The sequence below is a fragment of the Pseudochaenichthys georgianus genome, chromosome 14, assembly GCF_902827115.2.
Source record: "Pseudochaenichthys georgianus chromosome 14, fPseGeo1.2, whole genome shotgun sequence".
NCBI classification, from domain to species: domain Eukaryota; kingdom Metazoa; phylum Chordata; class Actinopteri; order Perciformes; family Channichthyidae; genus Pseudochaenichthys; species Pseudochaenichthys georgianus.
The window spans coordinates 19,237,390-19,251,300 of NC_047516.1; the positions used below are offsets into that span (position 1 = coordinate 19,237,390).

General features: G+C 42.2%; 1 protein-coding gene across 2 annotated transcripts; it reads left to right on the top strand.

Annotated features, from left to right (window-relative positions):
- Positions 1-222: 222 nt before the first annotated feature.
- Positions 223-12,562, top strand: dpf2 (double PHD fingers 2). Of its 2 annotated transcripts, XM_034099162.2 has the most exons (12): positions 223-286; positions 1,448-1,608; positions 3,243-3,350; positions 3,813-3,991; positions 5,755-5,847; positions 6,053-6,131; positions 7,009-7,050; positions 8,548-8,679; positions 8,775-8,906; positions 9,411-9,523; positions 9,606-9,687; positions 10,272-12,562. In XM_034099162.2, exons 1-12 carry the CDS (start codon positions 255-257, stop codon positions 10,337-10,339), a joined length of 1,221 nt encoding a protein of 406 aa, XP_033955053.1. In that variant the 5' UTR covers positions 223-254; the 3' UTR covers positions 10,340-12,562. The 2 variants fall into 2 exon arrangements, with proteins under 2 accessions (XP_033955053.1, XP_033955054.1); XM_034099163.2 differs by lacking the exon at positions 7,009-7,050.
- The last annotated feature ends 1,349 nt before the right edge of the window (positions 12,563-13,911 follow it).

Consider the following 13,911-nt stretch of genomic DNA (forward strand, 5'->3'; position numbering starts at 1 on the left):
CTGTACGTTTTAGATGTTACAGTAATCTGATTACTTTTTTTTTTAATGTATTTTGAATCGAATACAGTTACCTTTTTTTATTTATCCAGACGTAATCTCGTTAAACCTTTACTCCCCAATCCTGAATATAACTGTCATATTTTTAAAAGGCCGCACTGATCTCTTCTACATGTGGTTCTTTAAACTACCAGTAGGTGGCGCTGTGTGTTCCTGCACACATTCCCCGCGGTCACTTCCCCGTGTATTAAAGCAAGATGGCAGCTGTTGTCGAGAATGTTGTCAAACTGTAAGTGTCGGACTTAATTACACACCTTTACACCTGGTTATTTGTCATTATGACGTGAAAGTATGTTCATATAGTTACTGAGTCGCTAGCTTAGCAACATTTACCACTGATTTAGTAAGGTTAGCCAACGTCAGAGCGTCGTGTGTGTTCATATCCTGTTAGTTAGCATACATGACGTTTCTGAAACACACGAGTCTGTCTAGTTAAAACTCATTTGATTTGACAGTTAGAGATATCAGAGTTACCTGTTGTGTGTTTCTCTGTCGTCAGTTGAGTCCAGCTAACGGTAGGTCTCGCGCTAACTGCGTTTATAGGAGTAAATACTTCAACATTAATTAAAGACTGGCCTTAAACAGTGGTGGGAGAAGTACTCAGGTCTTGTACTTAAGTAGAAGTACTCGGGTATTGTACTTAAGTAGAAGTACAAGAGTGTATAAATACTATGTTACAAGTAAAAGTACCGTATTCAAAATGTTTCTCAAGTACAAGTAGAAAAGTGTTGGCATCAAAACCAAAAATCTAAATACTCATTATGCAAATTAGCCATTTCAGAACTAATGTAAAGTATCTCAAAATTGTACTTAAGTACAGTACTTGAGTAAATGCACTTAGTTACTTTACGCCACTGATTCATCATCGATCCTCGTATGTGTAAACCTACTTTGTTATAAAACCGATTCTGATTATAAGTTATAAGTTAATACTTTTGATTGTATCTTTCTCATATTTTCATTGTAGTTGTTCATTATAAATAAATGTTTATATCTGCTATTATATTTGACATCAGCCTGTTAGTTTTTCTTGGAAGAGAAGCCGCCCTTAGCTTTCCTCAAAGGGAAAAGGCTCCAGGCACTCTTTGAGTATATTTACAGTATGTTGAGGACACTGCACCCTTGTGACTGCTGACTACCAGACTCTCTTTTGTTGATGTACCAACAAAAGAGCACCTGCTGTTGCTCTCACTAACGATTTAGCCTGAAGTACAAAGACACGGTAGTCCTGTGAGTGAGCAGCTTTTCTACAGTTGAAGGCAGCACAGCAGAACAAGACAACAGGCTTAACTAAACACACAGAGAGGTCCACAAGTTTGAAGTAAAACTGCACTGATTGTTGTGTTTTACCTATGAGTATCAAGCATCTGTCCCTGGTTTGTGGGGTTAGGATGGGGGAGCAGTACTACAGAGACGCCATGGAGCAATGTCACAACTACAACGCCAGGCTGTGCGCTGAGAGGAGCGTCCGGATGCCGTTCCTCGACTCTCAGACCGGCGTGGCGCAGAGCAACTGCTACATCTGGATGGAGAAGAGACACCGAGGACCAGGTGAGGCTAAAGGCCCTGACACACCAACCCGATTTTGGGAGTCAGAGGCCGTCAGAGGCTGTCGGGCACCGACAGTCAGGTTGGTGTGTCCCGCACCGTCGACCGTGACACGCCTTATTTGGACTGCCAGACCCGATGAATCGGCCATGCATCGGGTCTGGCAGTCGGACCAAATAATCACTCTGATTGGCTGTTCAGCTAGCAAATCAGTGCATGAGAAGCGAAGCGGAAGTGAGGGACGTAAACAAACGATTTAAGAAGGCACACACAGACTGCTATTCATTTTCATCTCATCATGGCGATCTGGAATGATGCAAACGAAGACCTGCTCATCACCTTGATCCAGGAGAGGCCAGCTCTGTATGATATTACGGAGAAAAGATACTCTTCTTCTTCTCTGTCTTCCGGTTGTTGCCTCTTTTGAATGACGAATACACACTACCGCCGCCTGCTGGTAAGGAGAGTTATTGCCACTCATGCACTGAAGTCGGTGCGGTGTGTTCCCGTGCGACACATGGCCAAAACGCAGGAGAACACGGCCAGGCAACAGCCGACTTCAGCGTCGGCTAGTCCTCTGGTGACTGCTTGGTGTGTCAGGGCCTTAACATGTAGCGCGCCACAAAATGTACCCTACGCATCCCTGCAGATTTTACATCTAGTTCATTGAGTTGGATTTCTTTAGTCCAATGTTGAGACTGAAGGATCTTTTTAGGAACATCAACAATCAAAGTATTTTTTTAGAGATTAACTGAATGGCTGAAAGTAGAGATGCATAATTTGGATTTTTATACCAGTTATTTTTCTGCTACTCGACAACCAATCATTACCAACCACAAGGGCAATGCTGCTATTGTTTTCACTTTGAAAACAATCAGCCTGATTTAATTAAACGTATGTTGTTAAAAATTGCCAAGATGGACAGTTTCATCTCAACTGAGCATAAAAATGACTTCTCTTAGCATTTTTTCATTTCACCTTCCTCCTCTTTCTTTAATATGTTTTAAATACTTTTAACAACTAGCTTAAAAACAACAGAAGGTTAAAAACCCAGACCAACCAAAAGAAGAAACGAATACTGAATAAAAGGAAAGTCAACACATTTTGATGGGAGAAAACGTTTAATATTGAACATAAAACATTGAATGTAATTAAATCAAGCTTCCTGCTCAACCCGGCTTCAAATGAGAATGCTAACCGCCGTCCACACTACAGCTTCAAAAAAAGCTTGGAGCTGGGCGTGTCTGAAGCTCGACCAACAACCAATCACATGAATCTCCCGCCCCTGACACACAAGCAGCGGTTTGATTGGCTAGAGCTTGTACTGGCATATGATTTGATTGGCTGACGCTTCCACCGAAAGCTTCAGAAGCTTCAAAAGTTGAACGTTGCTCAACTTTTGCAGCCTGAAACGCCAGGAAAGCTCCGCTCTGCTTCCCACAATGCAGTTCGGCGAAAAGTGACGTCACCCCATTCAAAGTGAATGGGCAGAAGCGTTGGAAACCGTTTTTGAAGCTGTCGAAGCTGTAGTGTGGACGGGCCCTAACTATCCAAACCAACTGTCTGTTTGCCAGAAAATGACCAGCTTCTGTACTGGAATAGGTTCAGTGTTATGAATGTGCTCTGATGTCCCTCAGGCGTGGCTCCAGGGCAGCTCTACACCTACCCGTCCAGGAGGTGGAGGAAGAAACGTCGATCTCATCCTCCAGAGGATCCCCGGCTTATCTTACCATCCGTCAAGTCAGGTACCACATCTCTCAGCTCCGCCCATCCTCACTTAATCATGTCAAACCTTAAGAAAATAATATATAAACGGCTATGTTTTCCAGGCATTTAGGAATAGCTGCAAGCTTTCACACTTTAAAAAAGGTTTAATCCTGCGATATACAGGTATTGACAATTAAAAAAACTATTGATATCATGTTATTGTTACACTTATAATATTATTGTGTAAATAATCCTGCGCCTCTTGGATAACTTCTAACTCCTCTAACAGTTATGGCTGGACACCACCTTCCTACACAAATGACTAATCTATTTGCCAAAATATATAATAAACACATTTTAAGATTTATTTGACTTCCACCAAAGCTCTAATATTGTGACTGCGTTATTGAAAGCTTTTTCTATATGAAATCACTTCCAGGTGATTAGATTATTTTTTGCTTGTGTGCTAGTGTTTTAACTCTTGTGTATTGTATTCATAGAGGTGGATGTAGGACTGAAGAAGGATGCTCTGCTGTCAGCGGACGGCAGCAGCCTGGAGGCGCTGCTGAAGGGCGAGTCCGTGGAGAAACGAGCGACCTCCGAGCTGCGAGGGTCCGAGGAGGACTCGAACCAGTCTGACTACACCGGAGGCCTGAACCCCTCGGCGCGCATCAGAAAGGTTGTTATTTTCAGCATGAAGAACATTTAGCTTGGATAAGGGTAGTTCAGTCAGACAACTCACGTGTTTCTTAATATGTTTATTAGAAGCAGCATATAGTTTGAGTTTGGCGTCTAGGCTCGGGCCTCATCACTCCTCAGATTTACAAAAAACATTGAGTGATGATTAGATAACTATCCCCCGAGCATACGGGTGGAGCTGGGGTGGAGCTGGGGTGGAGCTGGGGTGGTGGTGGGGCAGGCGAGCAGCAGCAACATGAAACACAGCAGCAGGAACATGAACACAGCAATAGCAAGTGAACACAGCAGTGGCAGCATAGCGAGGCGGAGGCAGGAAGACCTGGCAGCTAGTGTTAATTTGGTCAGCTATTTTTTTTATTTAGTTTTAGTTGTAGTCCTGTGTTAAATTTCCTATTTAGTCACCTTCATCCTGTTTTTATCAAGATTTAGTCGACTAAAAGTCTGAGCATTTTAGTCTTATTTTAGTCAAAGAAAACTAATTATTTTAGTCTACTTTTTGTGAATGAAAACTGTTGATTCTTTTTTAGTCATCAGATTATATAGAACATTTCAGTAAAGCTAGTCTAGCCAAAACCAACAATTTGTCATTTTAGTCAAACGTATTTCCCAATAAGATTATATCTTGTCCTTATTTGATGAAAAACACAGGTTGAATGATTAAGAAGCTTTGCAGAGTATCTGCTCAGGTTTGTGGTGTTTTTACCAGCTGTGTTATGGCCACATTGCTTCCCTTCTGATGAAACAATGCATTTGCTTTTTTTCTCCGCCTCATTGTAGCGAAAATGCCTGGGCCCAAATATCACATTGTTTCTTTCTCCTAAGCAGTGGTGGCGTTAGACTTTTTCGATTTCAGTCATTTTGACGGACAGGATCGTAACATTTCCGTCAAAATCCATTATTACCCGTCGAGTCTGTACACAACTCGTCACTCACTCTCGCTGACGGGGGGTATTCGGTTAACGCGACCACTGCTCCCAAGCCCTGTTGTTGCCATTTTATTTTCTGTTGAATAAGGTTAGTTAGACCATGAGTTAGACCCAAGTCTTCCTGACAGTTCAGTGTGCAGCTGCCCGGTGTAATTCAAATGTACCGCCGCGCGCAGCACAGACACACAGCTGCTGCCCAGCCGCAGCACCGGAAGTGGAACTGCTGGGAGAAAAACTGACTCAGAGATGTAACGTTATCTTTGATAATATTTCGTCTCGTCACTTTTCGTCAACGATATTGCATGTTGATTTCGTTAGTTATTGTTTACTGCCGTCGGTGCCGTCTCGTCATCGTCTCGTTTTAGTCATGGAAAAAAAAGGTCGTTGACGAACATATTTCGTCAACGAAATGAACACTACTGGCAGCTTAAATAGAGCGGCATGTTTAGGAGAATGTGTTTGGTTGGTTGTAAGAGGGACGAGGTGCGTCACGTGTGAATGTATCATTGGTGCTCGCGTTGACTGCCTGAACTAGCTTGCAGGCTTCGCCCCATTTGTGTTTAAGAATGAAAGGTGAAGCACAGACGAGAGGGATCAATCTGTTATCGGGTTTCTTTCTTATTGTTTGCTGGTTGATCCGGCAGGAAAGGGGATAACAAACACGCAGTAGTTTACACAAAAAAGTTAGGATTCAAATATTATTTTAGCCAGGGTAGTTATCTTCAAATGTAATCGGGCATAACAATGTCATTTCAACAGTATATAAACTACTTAATCTGTTGTTTAATTTTCTCATTTCCCCATTGCTTCAACATAGAAAGTCCTCGAGCCAGATGACTTCCTGGATGACCTGGAGGATGAAGACTATGAGGAAGACACGCCTAAAAGAAGAGGCAAAGGGAAGGGGAAGGTACAGAAGTGTGTGTGTGTGTGTGTGTGGGGGTGTGTGTGTGTATTTATTCCCCGACATGTTTTGCTATCTTTGGGACCTTGAATACCCTGTCAAATTAAAATAATGACCTCCAAGGTGATGATGATGATGATGATGATGATGAGGATGATGATGGGTCTTTTGCCTGTGTGTGTTCCTGACTCTAATGACGTGGTGTCCTCAGGGTCGAGGAGTGGGGGTGGGCAGGAAGAAGCTGGACACGGCGGCGCTGGAGGACCGGGACAAACCGTTCGCCTGTGACAGTGAGTCCTGACGGGGAGAGTAGAGACTGCAGATGTTTAATTTTATCAATCAAAACTTTTCTCTCGTTCTTAATCGCTCTTCTTTTAGTCCTCTGTCTTCTTGTATCTTATTCCTGCTAGCTGTTAGCCAAATCTGGTACATTGGAAACCGCTAATAATGGTTACAGTGATCGACTACTTAAAATCCTGCGACAGAATCTTTACCGTACAATAATATTGTAATATGTGTATATATAAATATTTTTATATTTGTTATTATAAGGCATTGAAAGTCTAACATTTATTTTCAGGCCTTTTATATAATGTAGTATATATTTATATAATGGCACTTACCGTTTCATCACTTTATATTTAATTTATTTTAACTAATCAATCAATAAGCCAATCAGGTCAAAATCTGCACGTGAAATAAAGGGGGGGAAATCTCTTCATAATCAACAAGTAATTTGATGTAGATTAGTAACTGAAGTTTATTTTAGAGCACATTTAAAAACAAATAAGTATATACCAAAGTGCGATACAAGAAACAGGCAGATAACAGAGTTCTTAGTAGAACGAGACGAGAGGGATTGATAGTGGTCAGATGACAGATATAGTCACTAAGAGGTGTTGCTGTGTTTAGAAAGCTAGTTTGTGCTCGGCTGTATTGTTCCGTTTGTCATTATTATATCAAACATTTCTAGTTTGATTTCTTAGCCAGGCTTTTCAAATGTCTCCACTTTCTGCGGGGAAATGTTCCTCTCAGTTGGTTGGCGTTGTCAGATGTACAGCTTGATGTGTTTTCCCCTTCCAGCTGCTGACTGTGACCCTCTGAGCGTCTGATCGTATTCCTCTGAGTCTCTGTCTGTGTCTATCCTCCTTCTCTTCTCTCTTTCAGACTCTATCAAACAAAAGCATATTTCAAAACCTTCTGAAAGAGGTATACTTCTCTCGTTCCTTTTACTCCTGTCTGCCTTGTCTTTTGTCCTCACTGCCTGTCCTTATTTGATGTCCATTTGACCAAGTCGATGTGTGGTTCAGTTCCTCGGCTAGATGTGTTGTTTTGCACAGTTAAATGAATGTGATCAAAATCATGTTGTTATGTAGCAACTGTAGTCTGGCCCTTTCACCTTACAAAAGATAAGCTGTGTCCCACAAAAAGTCATTTGTCCCTTTATTTAAATCTGGACCTGAATGCCCCACAGATTAAGATAAGAAGCTTTTGTTTTCATCTCTCTTTGTGACGTGTCTTTTGGTTTGTTCAATTTGACTGAATCTCAATCTTCTTGTTCCTTCATTCCTCTGCTCCACCTTTGCACCCGGCACAGTCTCATTCACGTTCCATGTGCTGCCTTTAGTTTTTAATCGAGTCTGTATGCACACAATAACTTGGCATGTGACTAACTATGCGTCTTGAGCAACTTCACTCAAATGCTCTGTAAAAAGAACGGAACATGAGCCTTTAAGGGAAGTGAACATTAGAGAAAGTATGGAAGTGAAAGCAGAAGTGCTTTGTCGTTGGGCGGCATCTTATGACAAGCCTCACACACACTCCCTGGGATGATGGCGGCACACGGTAGCATCTGTGTCCCTCATGATGTCAAAGACTAATCCTTAAACTATCGCACCGGCACCTCGTAGCCCACAGATTCATATCGGACTAAATTCAGATCTGAAACATTACACATACGTTCACATTAGCCCCACGTTGCTATGATTATTAATGTGAATTTCCAGATGTCATATACACTCGAATGTCCTTTTGAGAGGGCATAGAGTTGAATGAGTTTATTACACGGAGTCATTTGTTAAACGCTGCAGAGTTCTGCTCTTAAATCGAAGAAGTAAGAAACTGATTGCAGATGCGTGTTGCGTTCAGTGGCTCGGATGTTATCTCAATGATTTTATTAAGTACATGTCACAGCTCCAGACAAGAGGAGGTGGTGTCTGATGCCGTCATTGCATCAGATCATGTTCTTCAACCGCTTGACCTTTCCCTCTAATGCCGTTGCTTATTGATCCATTTATTGAACATAAAGTAGGATACAACCGAAACTCTGGGTTTTAAAGTGACCTCCCTCCTGTCCCAAACACTGTAAATAGAATTTGAAGTGTAAAATGAAACCTTTTGACGGTTATGGATATCCTACTTCTGAACAGTTGCTATTTAATCTACTACATTATCTAAAAAGGCCGCTCAAATCGTTGTATCATCGTAAAGGACGGCTACTAAAATACAACAATCTGGACAATAGAATTATACAATAGTGGAAAGTATTTATGTTACTCTCAACTGTCCTTTTAATATCTTCTGATCAGAAGTAATACCCCCTGAGTCCCCCCCGTTCACTACTGTCTTCGTACAGCATAGACTCGTGGACTTAACTCGTGTATTCTCTGTTTTCATACATGTGTTTTTTTCTGGTTTTGGTGGCAGTCTGTGGGAAGCGCTACAAGAACCGACCCGGCCTGAGCTACCACTACGCCCACTCCCACCTGGCCGAGGAGGAGGGTGAGGAGGAGATGGAGATCAGCGAGCCCATTCTGCCGCTGCCCAACGATCCCAAAAGTAAGAGATCATTCAGAGACTTCAGATTTCGTTCAAAGTAAAGCTGGACTTTTGAGGAGCTGAACGCTGATGCACTCTTTCACCCTATTTCTCAGCTGCCAAGAAGGGCCCAGATGGTATTGCATTGCCTAATAAATACTGTGATTTCTGCCTGGGAGACTCCAAAACCAACCACAAGACCGGCCAATCAGAGGAGCTGGTTTCCTGCTCCGACTGCGGACGCTCAGGTACGTTAGAGAACAAAACGTTTAATATATGCAGCTGAAAGAGTAGCAGTCTATGCATTAGAGCAATAGCTCACGACAGGCGGAGGGTTTCTGCCCCGTTACTTCTCCGCTGTGTTCTTCTCCCAGTTTAAAAAGCAAACTGCATGCAGTTAAATCGACCGGACCCCCCCCCCACCTTATCACCTGAATCTCCTCCTAGAGCACCATTGGGTTCTTTTTAACCATATATCTCCCAGAGGGTCGTGGGGAGGGGCTCCTTATTTTCATCTAAAGTAACAGACAGAGAATCAGTACTTTGGAAACAGGGCTGAAACAGAGGGGATTATGGGATGCTGCAATGATCTGTTTGGTGTTTGGAGCCAAACACTTCAGGGACATGTTTTGTATTGATCTGAGACCTGTAATATATTGATGAAAAACAGAATAATTGGGGACCTTTAATATTATGCCGCTGAAAGAGTCGCAGTCTTTGCATTAAAGTAACAAACCATCGTGTTCCCTCAGGCCACCCGTCCTGCCTGCAGTTCACCCCCGTCATGATGGCCGCTGTGAAGACGTACCGCTGGCAGTGCATCGAGTGCAAGTGCTGCAACGTGTGCGGCACCTCGGAGAACGACGTGGGTTTACTCTCATTCAGTTGGGGTGTGTGTTACACAGTGCTGAGGTCTGGTGTGTGTAATGTTCTCGTTTTGTTCCCAGGATCAGCTTCTGTTCTGTGACGACTGTGACAGAGGTTACCACATGTACTGCATCAACCCCCCCATGGCTGAGCCTCCAGAGGGTAAGTTCACCACACGGCAAAAACACAAAGTCATTACTGAGCCAGGGGCATCAATAAGATTAGATAAGATGCACCTCTATTAATCCCTGTGGGGAAATTCAGTAGTTTAACAGCAACAGGGTAAGATTTGAAAAACGGGACAGCACAGATTAATTAAAGGAAGGATAAAATCAAAGATAAAAAAATGGTAAATAACTATAAAATAAGAAATAAATACATATTTGGTCATGTGCACATATTATTTACATGTGTGTGAAAACAATGTGTATTTTATGTCCAGTATTTGTGTCACATTGTTGACTCCTTGTTGTGCAGCCTGATGGCTACAGGCACTAAGGATCCTATAAGGGTCCTTAGTGACAGGGTCCTTAGTGACAGGGATGTAGTTTGTAGTCATTTCGGTATAACACTACCTCTTTTGAAATACAATATACTGTGTTATGTCTTTAACGGTATTTAGTTAAATGTGTATGTAAATCCTCATAATGGTTCTTATTTCCTACCTGGCATTAAACCTGATTGTGTTTCTGAAGCACGTACGTCTGAGACACTCACAGATTTTCTCTGAACTGTGTGTCCCTCAGGGAGCTGGAGCTGTCATCTGTGTCTGGACCTTCTGAAAGACAAGGCGTCCATATACCAGAACGCGTGATGCCCCCCCCCCCTCGGAGCTCGGAGGGAGAGCTCAGAACAGACAATACGTTGTGAAAGGGGAAGTATCCCAAACAAACGGCCCTCCCTTAGCTTCAGATATGACTGTTACACAGTTCCAAGCTCAGATGAACCCCCACGGTTTTTATTTTCACCTCTTTGCCACATCGCCAATTTGAGCAGCACTGAATCTCACAGAAAACACATCAATCTGTTTTCTTACACATTCACCCACACACAGTTGCTAAAACAGCAAATATAGAGCTTGTTGGAATCAAGTAGCATGCCAGTGCTTGGTCATCGTAACGCAGAAGATTTTATAATATTTATATATTTCTATGGTATATAAAAATGTTAAGTATGTACTAATTGGGGAAAAAAGAATGGTTATGTAATGGTCTTTTTATTAGTGCCCATTTCATCATTATGGAAATATCCACGTTTTGTATGGCACTGCTGATATTTGGTGGTTCTCTCGATGGAGTCAAAGCGATCAGCTGTAAATGATTTTCCGTCTCCTGCCACACAGAAACAAATCAGGAAGTATAAACACAAACCCTGACATGTCAAAGTGTCTCCAAAGGCTCAGGGTCTCCAGGGACGTTAGAGGATGCATGAGGACATTTAGCATGTTTTATTCAGGCTTTGGGGCCTTTTTGACAAAACTGTAGGCTTTCCCTCTCGTCCTCTGATATTTGAATTATTACTCCGGTCAAATCAACAATCCTTCTTGCGTTATCAGCCAGATCAGGGGTTTAGAAAAAGCCTTTGTCGCTGTGTTTTAGCAGTTTGCTCGCCACGCAGCATATCTGTTGATGCTGTGACGCCACTGGATTCTTTCATTGTAATAGAAGACTTGTAGATGGCTGGAAATGTTAAAGCAATATAAAAGCTCCTGTAGGATGCTGGGATGAATGGCAGTCGGGTTATGTGATACTTCTTTCTCAGTCAAATGCTACAAATATGGAAGGCTCTATATTGTAAAAAAAAAAATAGATTATAATTTCTATAGAAGTTTAGAGAATTGGCTCTATTTGTTACTGCTTCCATAGTTTTATGATGCAATGGTCTGCTTACTTTACCTCAAACAGAAACAGTATTTAAAGGGGGGAAACACGCTGTTGAGATGGGTCAAAGGCAGAGGGATGTGTCTGCTTCTATAACTGTGTATTCTACAGGTAAACAAGGGCATGCTCAGCATCGTCTGCACTTCATATGCTGCATAGCGTTAGCTCTGCAAAGGTGTTGGTGAGCAGTGTAATATAAACTAACCACGCTATCATGTTGTTTCAATAGCCAACTAACAATACTTAAAACATTACATGCATATATCTTGGTTTATTTTTACTTATTTAGAGACAGTGGCTACTAGAATATTTGGCTGGTTGTTTTTGTATTAAAGGATTTTATTTGAGTACCTGATGGGGATATGTTGGGACTAAAGTGGAATTTGCTCTCTAGTTATTCCTGTGATCCTCAGCTCTCTTCCAAAACTCAAAACAAGAAGCGAAACCTGTAATGTGATTTAAGAGACATTGTGTTATAAAGGCTAAAATCACTTTGATCCCTCCAGACCTACAGACGGTGACTTTTTTGAACATTAAAGTTTGTAAACATGTCACAGTAGAGGAACCAAATACAAATATGCACCTGAAAATGTGCATAATAGAGCCCTTTAAGAAATGATGGACACAGTTACGCAGCGTCCACCCGACGGCGTGCGTTGAAGCTTGCCGGTGGGCGTGTCTGAAACTCGACCAACAACCAATCACATGAATCTCCCGACCCGGACACACAAGCACGCGGTTTGATTGGCTAGAGCTTGTACTGGCATATTATTTGATTGGCTGACGCTTCCGTCGAAGCTTCAAAAGTTGAACATTGCTCAACTTTTGAAGCGAGCGAAGCGACGGAACCGCAATGCAGTTCGTCACCCCATTCAAAGTGAATGGGCAGAAGCGTTGAAGCTTCAACGCACGCCGCCGTATGGACGGGCCGTTAGTATCCACCTTCTAGGCTGCACTCAGAGGAAAATCCCTAAACAAATCATATTTTAAAATATTATGGTTTCAAGTCTTGGAAGATAATTGTTTATGTTTTAACAAGGATCACAGGTTTACATGGCAGGTGCATTCTCTATTTGATGGACTTTCATTTGGATTGTTGTAGAATGTTTTATTGTACGAAATTTGTCTTCAGGAAATAAAAAAACTAGGCACTATAACCTGCTGAAATGTTGTCTTCCTCATTGAGCATTTTGAGAAAATAACGATATATTGTTATAAAGACCAATCTTACAATAACACCACAAGGACACGCTTTGTGTTCTGAATTTGAATCAACTGCATCATCACTTTTCTATTTTGTGTAAATAACACATCACTGCAGCAATTTACAGTGGGGCAAAAAAGTATTTAGTCAGCCACCAATTGTGCAAGTTCTCCCACTTGAAAAGATGAGAGGCCTGTAATTTGCATCCTAGGTACACTTCAACTATGAGAGACAAAATGAGAAAAAAATCCAGAAAATCACATTGTCTGATTTTTAAAGAATTTATTTGCAAATTATGGTGGAAAATAAGTATTTGGTCAATAACAAAAGTTCATCTCAATACTTTTTTATATACCCTTTGTTGGCAATGACAGAGGTCAAACGTTTTCTGTAAGTCTTCACAAGGTTTTCACACATTGTTGCTGGTATTTTTGGCCCATTCCTCCATGCAGATCTTCTCTAGAGCAGTGATGTCTTGGGGCTGTCGCTGGGCAACACAGACTTTCAACTCCCTCCAAAGATTTTCTATGGGGTTGAGATCTGGAGACTGGCTAGGCCACTCCAGGACCTTGAAATGCTTCTTACGAAGCCACTCCTTCGTTGCCCGGGCGGTGTGTTTGGGATCATTGTCATGCTGAAAGACCCAGCCACGTTTCATCTTCAATGCCCTTGCTGATGGAAGGAGGTTGTGACTCAAAATCTCACGATACATGGCCCCATTCATTCTTTCCTTTACACGGATCAGTCGTCCTGGTCCCTTTGCAGAAAAACAGCCCAAAGCATGATGTTTCCACCCCCATGTTTCACAGTAGGTATGGTGTTCTTTGGATGCAACTCAGCATTCTTTCTCCTCCAAACACGTCGAGTTGAGTTTTTACCAAAAAGTTCTATTTTGGTTTCATCTGACCATATGACATTCTCCCAATCCTCTTCTGGATCATCTTAATGCTCTCTAGCAAACTTCAGACGGGCCTGGACATGTACTGGCTTAAGCGTCTGGCACTGCAGGATTTGAGTCCCTGGCGGCGTAGTGTGTTACTGATGGTAGCCTTTGTTACTTTGGTCCCAGCTCTCTGCAGGTCATTGACTAGGTCCCCCCGTGTGGTTCTGGGATTTTTGCTCACCGTTCTTGTCATTTTGACCCCATGGGGTGAGATCTTGCGTGGTGCCCCAGATCGAGGGAGATTATCAGTGGTCTTGTATGTCTTCCATTTTCTAATAATTGCTCCCACAGTTGATTTCTTCACACCAAGCTGCTTACCTTGTGTTTCTGGTGTTCTTTGACAGCTCTTTGGTCTTGGC

Coding starts and splice junctions, on each gene's coding strand:
- dpf2 (XM_034099162.2), top strand. CDS start 255: ATGGCAGCTGTTGTCGAGAATGTTGTCAAACT. Junction 6,132..7,008: donor CAAACCGTTCGCCTGTGACA/GTGAGTCCTGAC, acceptor TCTCTCTTTCAG/ACTCTATCAAACAAAAGCAT. Junction 7,051..8,547: donor TTCAAAACCTTCTGAAAGAG/GTATACTTCTCT, acceptor TTTTGGTGGCAG/TCTGTGGGAAGCGCTACAAG.